This window comes from Excalfactoria chinensis, chromosome 1 (assembly GCF_039878825.1).
Source record: "Excalfactoria chinensis isolate bCotChi1 chromosome 1, bCotChi1.hap2, whole genome shotgun sequence".
In the NCBI taxonomy this organism is placed as follows: domain Eukaryota; kingdom Metazoa; phylum Chordata; class Aves; order Galliformes; family Phasianidae; genus Excalfactoria; species Excalfactoria chinensis.
The window spans coordinates 3,177,188-3,189,472 of record NC_092825.1 but is presented as its reverse complement, the minus strand read 5'-3'; the positions used below and the strand labels follow the sequence as shown (position 1 = coordinate 3,189,472).

General features: G+C 41.7%; 1 protein-coding gene across 2 annotated transcripts in view; it reads left to right on the top strand.

The window, feature by feature from the left end:
• Positions 1-8,909, top strand: part of PRKCQ (protein kinase C theta) — a 48,833-nt gene extending 39,924 nt beyond the window's left edge. For both annotated transcript variants that reach the window (XM_072331386.1, XM_072331394.1), the window contains 4 exons: positions 993-1,131; positions 4,433-4,621; positions 5,759-5,887; positions 7,020-8,909. In XM_072331386.1, the coding sequence (XP_072187487.1) occupies positions 993-1,131; positions 4,433-4,621; positions 5,759-5,887; positions 7,020-7,175 (613 nt within the window). In that variant the 3' untranslated portion in view covers positions 7,176-8,909. The remainder of the gene's footprint in view (positions 1-992; positions 1,132-4,432; positions 4,622-5,758; positions 5,888-7,019) is intronic.
• The last annotated feature ends 3,376 nt before the right edge of the window (positions 8,910-12,285 follow it).

Here is a 12,285-nt window from a genome sequence, read left to right as displayed (position 1 = left end):
AGTAACTTGGGAATCAGTGTGGCTTTGCTTTGGGAATCAGGCTTTGATAGGAAAGATTTGACCAGTCCTGCTTCTTTTTCCTTTTTTCACTAGAGACAATGAGAACTCAAAGCCATCAGTATCTCAGTCAGAGCTATCTAAGCACTTAGGAAAATGGATAGAAATCATTTCTGAAACTACACAACTTGTGATGTAGTAAAAATAATGAATCCAGCTGTTCTGTGTCCTGCACCCAAGTCTGGAAATGTTGGCTTATATTTTAATGAATGAGCAGAGGCATTTTTGGCAGAAACTCCAATCTCTGAAGCCAGTGAGTCTGAGACTCATCAAAATTGCAAAAGCAAACTGTAGGTGATGGACTTTATGTTTTACTTCAGACTACCAGATGAATAAAAGCCGTGCTGGCAGGCAGAGATTGATCTCAATGGTGTAACTAAAATAAGTCACTCCAGCTGGAAGTTGTGACAACGTGAATGTCTGCCACTGAAAGCAAATGTCTTGGTTGTCTCTGTAATTCTTTTTGATTGATGACTCCTACTATTTCTTTGTCTGTTTTCTAGCAACAGCAAATAATTGCCCCATGACAACAGTTTGGTGTGTAGGCAGTGCAAAGGAGTTTCATAGGAGAATGAAGAGCCATCTTTCCTGCATTTGTAGATAACCATCTAAGTAACACAGTGCATTAGAAGTGACTTTCTTTGAGAGAGTCAACTAGTCAATGTCATTTCTGATAAAAATAAAAGTAAATTGAAAAACAGTGCATGGGTTAAGTCGTCACTAGCAAATAGGTCTGTGCTTGGACAGGGGAGACAAGGAAGAGGGATACTGAAGTTCAAGGGACAGCAGGCTCTCCTTTACCCTCAGTCTACCTTTGTAATTGCAGCATGTAGGCACTGCATAGAGAAAGATAACAAATTGAAGGGTGTACACCGCTAAAACTGCATGGCTCTGTAACAGTTTAAAAATATGTGTTCCCTTCTCCTCCTCCATAGAGACCTGAAGCTAGACAACGTCCTCTTGGACAGTGAAGGGCACATCAAAATTGCTGACTTTGGGATGTGTAAGGAGAACATGTTTGGAGATGCAAAGACAAGTACTTTCTGTGGGACTCCTGACTATATTGCTCCTGAGGTAGGTGTGGGGCTAAGAGATGTTGAAAGTCCACCGCGGGACAGAGAATGCACCTTGAGATGTGACTGTTGGTCAGTGGTGATGAAGGCTGCAGTGCTATAGCCTACATTTGAACGATCCCGGGCTAAAAACTGTATTTCAGTTTAACTCTACAAGCTGCATCCAGGTGAAGGAGACCCTAAAACTAGCGATGGTGTGGCTGTGTCCAGTCCTGAATGTGCTTGAGCTAACAAGGGCAGGGTAGAGCTCATAGGTTTTGTGAGGGCTGAGCTTTACCTACTTGACTCAGATACTTGTGCTATCTGTGAGTTACTGTCCTCCGAGGCTGGAGGTTGCTTGGAGACAGTCTCCAGGTTTCATACAGCACAGAGGTACTAGAAAATGCTCTTTTTCTTCCCCATTTGATATCTGCTGATACATAGGTCACTCTGAAAGTAATGCCCGCTATTTATTTCAATGCAAACTATACAACAGATACAAAGAGCACAATAGCACTATTTGATAGAACAAATTCTCAGTTACAAAACGCTGTTTTTTAACATGGTCACCACCATTAGCAATGTCTTTTCACCAGCAATGCACAAGAGCCTGCATACTGCACTCATAACAATCTGCACCAGCAGAGGTGACCTAACGTTTCATGGCTGCTGCAATGGCATCGTTACTGAAATGCATCTCTCAGCACCTCACTGTGCTAACATCCACTGCTAAGTCTTTTCTGATGTTCAGCAAGCATAGTGAATATCAACAGGTGCAGTTTTCCCTTCACAGAGGAATTCAGTTCCACACCTTTGCTTCATGTGTCAGATGCCATTTTGTCAAACTGCCCCTCTGCTGCCATTTGTCCTGCAGCAACAAAGTGTGTTTAAATATTGGTGGAAAGATCCAACCTCTACATCCACCTCTGACATTGTGGGCCAACATAATAAAATAGGAGATACTACTTACAGAGTAGCCCTTGTACGTGATGTAGAAAACCTGAACTTGGCCTTCATCTACTCTTGTAGTAAATCCAGGTGGTCACAGACAGTAGACTTCAGTTTGGACTAGATCCATCCAGAAAATGGGATGCTCCCTTAAAGTACTGAGTTCAAACAATGACAGGTGTCACTGTGGAGAGATTTTGACTGATTAGGTGGCAAAATGAGACCAAAGAAGACATTTTTCATCTCAGAGAAGAATCTAAGACTCATCCATGTGTCATGTCCAACATCACTCTGAAATCCATTTATTACCCTTTCAGAATCCCATTTCATTATTTTAGTGTTTTCATGATGGATTTCAGTGCTTTCCAAATTGCTCTTAAAGCTTTTGGTTGTTTTTTTTCTTCCCCTCTACTATAATTCATTGATCATTTACCTCTCTACCAAGACCTCAGTTCTGATCTAAATTACTCCATTGCAGACACAAGGACAAGTCTCTTCAATAACTGGATTTCTGTTGCCTGAGAACAGGTGTAAATGTGCTCTGCCATCAAAACGAAAATGTCATTTATTTCATTACAATATGCTCTCATTTAAAAAAGACAATACATTTTGGATCCTAAAGGAGAGCCAAATGATAATCCAATACCTATGATCTTAGTTCATGATCTTACTTCATGAAAGTGAAAGAGGGAGAGTCAGAAATAGCTCACAGGTTTTATTTCTATGCTATCATTTATTTTAGGGATCCAACAAGTGTATATAAAACATTTTACTGGCAAATGGAAAGCACTGCTAGAGTTTATGGATCAATTCTCCTGCCAGAGGTTCATAGAATCATAGAATCTTGAAGGTCATCTAGTCCAGCTCCCCTACAATGAACAGGGACATGGTCAGCTAGATCAGGTTGCGAAGGGCCTGATCCAGCCTTCCCTTGAAAGTCTCCACATCTCTGGGCAACCTGTTCCAGGGCCTCACCAACTTCATTGTAAAATATTTTTTCCTTGTATCTAACATAAATCTACCCTCCTTAAGCTTGAAGCCATTTCCCCTTGTCCTGTCACAACAGACCCTCCTAAAGAGGCTGTCTTCTTTCCTGTAGCTCCCTTTTAGATACTGAAAGGCTGCTATCAGGTCACCTCACAGCCTTCTCTTCTACAGGCTGAACATCCCCAACTCTCTCAGTCTGTTCTCATAGGAAAGGAATTCCATCCCTTACATCATTTTGGTGTCCCTCGTCTGGATGCACTCCAACAGATCCATGTCTCTCCTGTACTGAGGACTCCACATCTGGATGCAAAATCCTGATAACAATTCTAGACATCGTAGTCATCTTTAGAAGATTTTTAGACTTTTCATTAGACATATGTAATGTAATTACTTACATATCATAGAATCATAGAAAGGTTTGGGTTTGCAGTGGCCTTTAAGATCATATAGTTCCAACTCCCTACTGTAGTCAAGGACACCTCCCACCAGACTAGGTTGCTCAAAGCCCCATCCAGCCTGGCTTTGAATATGGGCATGTTGTCTAGACTTCTTGATAACCAAAGGAGAAAAACCAGGGTTGGATTTTACAGCAGATATTCAGTGGGATGTCTAAAATTTGCATAATTTTCTTATCTGCGTAACCAATATCTAAAGATATTAAAGAGATTAATTCTCACCAAGTCAAAGAAGTTGGTGGTATCTGGACAGGTTTGTAGGGAAAAATAGTGCCAAACTGATTAATAAGGGAGATCGTCTCCCCAGCTGACCTGTCCTAGTCAGTTTCTGCAGAAACCAACACCTCTTGAAAGAAGGATTTGGAATACCAAGGAAAGCTCTGAGTTATGATTTCACAATCCTCAGATGCCTTGTTCTATGTGAAGCTTAAACGCATCTGAACTGACTAAAAGAGGCTGAACTAACATAGCCTGTGGTTTGTATAGCAGCAGTATTGCATTTTTATGAAGATTTTCAAGGCCACTAAGCACGTTAAACAGGCAGTTTGGACATGTTGAGTTCTCAACATGTTAACACTTCACTCTCTTGAAAACAAATATAAATATTTGAACAATATGGATTTTATATAGTTGCACAGTGCAGATCTTGTTTAATGAAGGAGTTATTTGGGTCATTTATATACTTAAGAGTTAACCAGAAAGCAAACTGTTATTCAAAGTGTCCATAGTGTGAAGTACTGTTCTGGCACCCAGGTGTTGCTGTGATTAGGAGCTTCTTGGACCACAGCACCTGTAACACTGACAGGTGCTCTGGTTCATGCATCAGGTAGGAAAAATACCTCTGCTGTTACATTCAGAGAAAAGCAGCTATTGAAGGATGAGAGCCTGGATGCATCTCTGAAGCTGCAATATTTGTCTCCTGTCTTTGGGCAGATATTGCTGGGGCAGAAATACAACAGCTCCGTTGACTGGTGGTCATTTGGTGTCCTCCTGTATGAGATGCTTATTGGCCAGTCTCCTTTCCATGGCCAAGATGAAGAGGAGCTTTTCCAGTCTATTCGTATGGATAACCCGTTCTACCCTCGCTGGCTTGACAAGGATGCAAAGGACATTCTGGTAAAGGTAAGAATTACCACAGATCAGATGAAAGTATTTTTTCCCCATGTCATCTAGATTTTTGTCCCTTTTCTCCTACACAGTAATGTGTAGTGTCCACTGTGGTTGAAGCGCTCTTCTGCCTCCCTCTAATGGCCATTCTCTTAGCCTTTTTGGTTCCTTACCATCAATGCACTTTATTTTTCATTGCCTCATTCTCAGTATTATGCCAGGTAGCAGTGTAGCCTTTCTGACTTGGGATGGAAATTCCTCTTGAGTTAGTTACAAGATAAAAACTTAGAAACATCATAATTAACAAGTTACTTTCCCTCAGTCAGATTTTGGGCTGACTGTGAACATGATTTAAGTTAAGGCATCTTACCTCATGACTGAGCATGGTAAGAAAGCATGTCTTAAGGGCTATATGATTCAGCTAATGTGAGTAAACTTATTCATCACTAACTTTTGGTCACATTTGACCCATGGTCCATACCTTTTCTTTTGTACTTAGAAAGCGACAAGGCAATATACAGCATTCCACTGCAAGATAATGGAGAATAAGAGATTGTTTTAGCTTCTGTTCTGTGAGCAGTGGGACTCACTATAAAGTGATAATAATGAAAGCATTCAAAAAGCACTTGCTTCAGGAAGACACAGATATTCTGCACCTAAATCAATTCATTTTTCTTCATTAGAAATGAAGGGTCAAATAAAGACACTCGATCCAAAGCTATGGGAGGTGAATGCAACCCCACATAACCCAGACCAATATTTACACAGATTATGCTTATATTTCAGCTGTATTTGCCTGATATAAAGAAATAGCCTAGACAAAAGCTTTCAAGTGTGATGTAGAGATTTCACCTATATAATTGTGTGCTTTCACTCTCAGACACATATGTTACCATCAGTATAGCAAATTCATCTTCTTTCTCTTACAAAGATAAAATATGGTTAGGTCTTGGCCATCACTTTTTGGCATGTTAGACTAGGAATCCAAACTGGTTATCCAACCAGAAATTGAATAAGAGAAGAGTCTTCATGCTCTCACCAGTGTTGCTTGAGTTTGAAGTGTGAGATCCTATCTGATAGGATCCCAGTGAATACTGTGTTATTAATAAATAATGAATAGTAAAAGACATTTGTTTTTCTTCAAAATTTCAGCTTTTTGTGAGAGAACCTGAGAGAAGACTAGGAACAAGAGGGAATATCCGCCAGCATGCCTTTTTCAGGGAAATAAACTGGGAAGCTTTAGAAGAAAGAAGGATGGAGCCTCCTTTCAAACCAAGAGTGGTAAGGCTACATCTCCTTTCATTTCCCCTCATCTCATGCCATTCTCTCCTAAATGATTCTTCCCCCAAATATTTATACCTCCAAGAACAAGCAAGCAATAAACCAAAGCCAGAACCAACAGTTATGTTTTGATCTACTTCATTTAAGGATCAAAAGTTTTCAGAAATGGGTCTTGAACATCAGATATCTCAAATTTTGTTTAGATTCATGGAGTCAGCATTGTGAAGGTGAATATGTTTTGACTTCATATTTAAACTAGTAGCTGAAGGCACCAAGGCAAAGGCTGTCTGCTGTGCACATCAGATATGTATATAAGGTAGATGGCTGAAACCACCTACCATTTTGATCTGCCATAGTCTCACTCATTTTACAGGCATTAGAGAATTATGAGCTATATCCATGTATTGGCTAGGCTGTCTATCTGTCATTGGTACTACTCCTTTCCAATGGCTAAAAGAAGCACAGGACTGACATGTGCACAACTGGGGAACAATAAAGTGAGGAACTTATCCCTGTTTCAGTTAGCACAGGACGGGTCTGAATGCAACTTAGAATGCCTTTCCTTATCCACATAAGTACAGCCCATTCTGTAATATTTATCTGTTATTTCAGTGCAGAGGATAAAGAAGGAAAAGCATTTTCAGTAACCAGGTGGTCAGTTAAGTTAGAATAGAATCAGTACTATTAATAACAATAAAATAATTTACGTTGATATGTGTGTCAGAATTCTATTTTTACGTCTTTCACAAGCATTTCTTAATCAGTGGATCCAGTCTGCTGTTTTATAGTGTTGTAACATCCCTGCATAGCAGAATACATGGATCACAGGCTCAGTGCTTCTTATGTAAAATGTATTCCCATTACTACTGCAAGAGGACAGTAATAAGAAAGTGATAAGCACTAATTGCTAGATATTAAAAGTTCAGATGACGCTTCAATGCAGCCTGACAAATTCCTGTGCATTATTTGGGCTCTAGTAGTTAACTACAGTGGAAGAAGGCAGAGACAAACACATAGTAGGTTCCTTGGTGAACCTGAGCCTACAGGAATCGTCCTGATAGGGCTAGTAGCATTACAATGGATGTGAGAGTATTAGTGATTTGACAGTGTTTTATTTTCTCTTTTCTCGAAGAAATCTCCAAGTGACTGCAGCAACTTCGACAAGGAATTTATAAGTGAAAAGCCTAGACTGTCTTGTGCTGACAGGGCACTGATCAACAGCATGGACCAAAATATGTTCCGCAACTTTTCTTTTGTGAACCCTAAAATGGAGAATATATTTTCCTGAGATCTGCCTTACTGATGGAATTCCCCATATGATTTGAGTAACATTTTGTCAACTGAAGACTGTGCGTGGTTATTTTAATCAAGAACCCACCAGGAAAAAAACACAGTTAAACTTTATGCCATGCCTGAAGGCTTTCAGCTTGTTCCAGCCTGGAGCACATGCCAGCCACACTTCACTAACGATGAAGTCTCATCGTGGTATCTCTTGGCATCTTTATTTTCCCAGTGTTCTTGAAGTTTCAGACACCTGAAAAGGAGGAGGTGCCAAAACGTTTTCCTCTGTACTTGTACACAGAATCGATGGGTTTCTCCATAAGAAGCATCAAGTACTGCTGATGTTTTCAGTGCCTATTTCTTCAATTCTTACCTGGACATGGAAAAATGAGAGTTGAGCTCTGGTCCTGAGGGCATCTGGGAAGACTTCACGTTGGGTGCCTTTGCAGTTTCCATTTGGACACGTGCAAAATTGTGCCTGTGTGCACAGGAGTGCTGAAGAAGCCAATTATCTCCCCTCATCCTTAAAAAAACTATCTTCACAGTTATTAGGATTCCTTTTTATGCCACGAGGTCCACCAGGATAAAGAAATTTTGTAGGTGCGCTTTCCAGCATTAATATATCTCAGCCAATGGCTCAAACATAAAACAGGAGCATTGCAATTGCAAGTATCAATATCAGTATAGAAACCCAGTGGTTTTACCCTCAGTACTTGAGCAGAATAGATGGGAGGTAGCAGTCCAGAAGAAAACATTGATAATCCCTGTTCTAAAGCTTTAACTGGCTGCAAACACACCAGACTCATTGCAAAATCTGGACTGGATTTTCTGGAGTTTTTTCTGAAACTGAATCAGATATATGGAAGAGTTTTCCTCAAACCATTCTTTAAGTGCCATAAAATCAACCTTCCAGTGATTGCTGTATTTCACTGGCATGTTAGTAATCAGTACTTATAAAGGCTGACATACTTCCCATTGCTCTAAATGGTGCCCTGACACTTTGACATGCGTTGCAGACAGAAACATCACAGTGTGGGATGGCACTCTAGTTGGGAGTGACCTTCTCTCCTTCTATCCTCTAGCAGGCTGTGAAACGTAGCGGGGCAGTAAGAATCTCATCCCTTCCCCATTCATGACAGGATCATTTTAAATAAAGTTGTGCTGTTTTCAGAAGTTGGGGAAGCGGATAATCTGCCAACTACAGATTTTTACACCAGTAAGTACCGCGTCAAAATTAAGCCAAATTCCAAACAGAGGATTCTTTCATTCACCCCAGCTGGCATTTGGCTCTAACTGTCACGTGTTAATTTGGAGTTTTGTTGCATGAAGAGAAGTCCTAGAAGGTGAATCATCTCAAAATCAGATTCTTTTTGGATGTGCCTTTCTGGCTCCACTGGAATAGACTGTTAATCTGGAGCTCCCAACAGGATGAATGCAGCCTTGCAGACTGTGCAGCCACTGCTGGGACATCGCAGACAGTGACTGCAGGCACTGAATCCTGCAAGGCTGATAGTAAATGTGCCTAGCGTTGGCAAAAAAAAAAAAAAAAAAAGGGAAAAGAAAAGCAGATTTCAGCCTTATGACTTCTTGTGAAATTCTTGTTTGTGCTGCATAAAGTACGGGGGGGATCCGTGCTTGCAGTTTGTGCAGTTGGTTTTCATGTTTAATTTGAATGGTTCAAGTGGATTTCTGAAATGCCAGGGCTGTTTGTACAGTTTAATAAAACATTGTATACTGATGGAAAATGGGTGTGAATGTGATTAAATGTGAGGGGAAAAAAAAACGTCACTATGCTTTCTGTGGGATGTTCAGACCGTAAATACACAGAATCATCAGGCATTTGGGCAACTGTAACTCTTCTGTGACTGCATGAGCAATTCAAAAGCCAAATGCAACCTTCGTTTTCTGCTGATGCCACGAAATACACAGCATGGTCAATTTGTCCCTGGATGCAAATGTGTTTATTTCTACTGAAGAGCTCATAGCAATCATCAGTAACGGGTGAGCAGCTAAAGCAGGATTTCATCCTGTGCAGAAGAATCCAAGAAGTAAAATGTTTCTTTTTGCTATCAGGAGGTGAGACAGCTGTAAGCAGAGCTACAGCTCTCAAACAGGGTTGCAGAGTTGGATGTGAGGAAATGGTCAGTGTTTGAGGGCAATGTCGGCCATCTTCAGGTTTGGTATTAGGAAAACATTACTCTGTGGAAGAATGGTGGTGAGCCATTGGCACAGGCTGCCCAAGGAGGTGGTGGAGTCATCGTTCCTGGAGGTGTACAAGATAAGGGTAGACGGGATGCTGAGGGCATGATGGGGATGAGTTGATGGTTGCACTAGATGATCTTAGAGGTCTTTTTCCAACCTTCTATTCTATGATTCCATGGTCTTCAACGCTTCAGTGGGGACTGATCTTGGAGTGGCTGAAAGTCCACATGCTATGGAAGGAGTCTAGACAGCCTGACTCAGCCCAGATAGTGAATTTCCATGCATTTAAAGACAGTTGAGCAACACGCCATTTTAAATGTCTCATAGAGATGTTTTCTTGCAAGGACACAGTGGTTAACACTTGGCAGTAATGCAGGCAGAGCCCGAGTACACAGCCTGAGAAAGGAAGATGCTGAATCACCTCTTGTGGTTGAGTAACTGAAGAGAAGAAGGGTTTAACACCTCTCTGACCAGAGACAGGGTTTTCCACGCCCCAGCTGTAGTCCTTGTGTAGCAAAAGCAGCCAAACATGAGAGTGACTTCTGAGGAAGTGCATGTTTGGTTAACTAGAGCAGATGCAGAGGTAAGCTTACTGCAGGGCTTTTGGTGCAAACCACAAGAAAGAAGTGGCTGCTTCTCTCTGCAGAGCATCTTTGGTTTAAAAAACAAGCCCACTGAGGATGGAGGGAGGGAGGCAGGAGGGCTGGGTATGTGCCACTACACCTGCTGCATTTCTCACCAGGGACACAGCCTGAAAACCCGTCCAGCTGTGTCTGTGGTATGCTAGGAGAGATGTGGCAAGCAGCAAGTGTGTTCTTGTGGTGAGAGTGATCAAGAGATAGGAGCTGGCATGGGCTGAAAGCCAAACACCCACACGGAAATGAACAGGAGCCCTAGCAGTCACAGAAATGATCTTTTGCTTTAGCTTAGTATGACACCTCCATTAACTCTCTCCTCTCCTTTCCTCTCCTCTCCTCTCCTTTCCTCTTCTCTCCTCTCCTCTCCTCTCCTCTCCTCTCCTCTCCTCTCCTCTCCTCTCCTCTCCTCTCCTCTCCTCTCCTCTCCTCTCCTCTCCTCTCCTCTCCTCACTTCTCCTCTCTTCTCCTTTCCCTTCCTTTTACCTTCCCTTCCCTTTCCTTTTTCCTTTTTTTTTTCTTTTTTTTTTTTTTTTTTTTTCCTACTTTCTTCTCCAAATAATATAATTGACATAGCAGAGCTTTCCAGGTCTTGCTAAGTTTGATTATTCACTTGCTAGAAGTCCAGTACTGTTCCAGAGCCCTGTGGGGCCACAGCACTGATGTAGGAGCTTAGTGCCTGCAAATATCAGAGTTTGACCTCCAGAACCACCTGCTTCAACCAGAGCTTCAGAAGCTGCTTCACTGGATTCACAAATTCCTGCAGATGGCATTAATTAAACTACACCTCAGACTAATAAATAGATCAGGAATGGGAGTCAAACCTATTGAGTCACCAAGCTCATTTGCAGCTCCTATGTACCCACTGGGAAGACTGAGCTCCATTCTGCATCCTACCAAGCCTTTCAGTGCTCATGCCAAGGTGAAAGGCAGCTTTGCCTAGTGGTTCTAAAAGTCTCTGTGTCATTACAGCTCCATAAAGTGTGTACTTCAGGTAGGTATACTATTCCCTTTACAACTGTATTTTCATGTTATAAACAAAAACTGAGAGGTCACTGCAGCGATCTGAATTGATCTCTCCCTCCAAGAGGTGCCAGATCAGCTAATAAGATCATGATCTGTGCCCAAATCGTGCCTTGCAGTGTCATGAAGCTGCTGTAGTTCTCAGTGAAGATCACAGGAAGTTTTTCTACCTTTCCTGCTTACAAAAAAAGTTTGATGTATCACAGCAACCAAGACAGGGCGTGCAAAGCTGGTGAAACAAGGAACTAATGTACTTCTGGATCTTCTGTACCTGGAACTGGTTGCAAGCCAGTGGTCTTACACAGCTCAGCCACTGTAACTGAGTGTGCTGGAATCTTGCTTACTGTTGGTGACAAGCATGGTGGAGTCCTCTATCATCTGTATCAACTAAAAATTTACATATATTCAAAGATATAAACTAATAGGAAAATGAAAAGGAAAGGGGAAAGAAAGAGCGACAGCTTTGTGTTGTGGAGGATGCAGGATGATATAACTTCATGCAACACGTCCCTTCGTTCATGGTTTTCCACTACAATTGCACTGCTTTTATTTCTACTTTTCAAAGCCATTAGTATCTTCCCAGAGCTGTTTTTGTAGATGAAGCACAGGATTTCTGGAGATTTCAGGTATGAGACTAGAACAGATGAACAGCTCTAATGTGTCCTCCTGGATGATACAGCCAGGTCTACCCTTACATTTCCTTCAGAAATTAAAGTATTTCTGACGTGAGTCTGGGTTCAGATCTCAATATAAACACATGTATTCAGCTCCCTACAGCACAGAAATGCAGTTCACCTTTAGTCATGAACCTTCACTGAAACCCTCAGGTATCCTGAAGGACTTCCCTTCATCCCTCTAGTGAACAGGAGTGTCTTTCATTAGCTGGGATGCATCCCCAAGCCCAAAGCATCTCTGAGAGCAGTTGGACGCCTCTATGTAAGAATGAGCGTTGTGGAAGGTGGACTAGATCTGCACCCATTCAGTGACTGCTCATGGGACATTTGCCAACACCAAAGTACTGAAACAGACTGACCTAAAGACTGGAAATGTCATCATGCTTTGTCCCTGTCAAGGAAGAACTTGCATCAAAAATGAGTCATAAGTGCACTGCGGTTGTTAGAGAAACTTCAGAAAGGAAATTCTCAATCATCGTGGCTCTCAGTCACCCTCATTAAGGGGAACCAAAGGACACAATATCCCCGTTCCCATTGTGGAGCCTCTTTCTTTCTCCTGCATTAAAGTGCTGGTAACCATGGA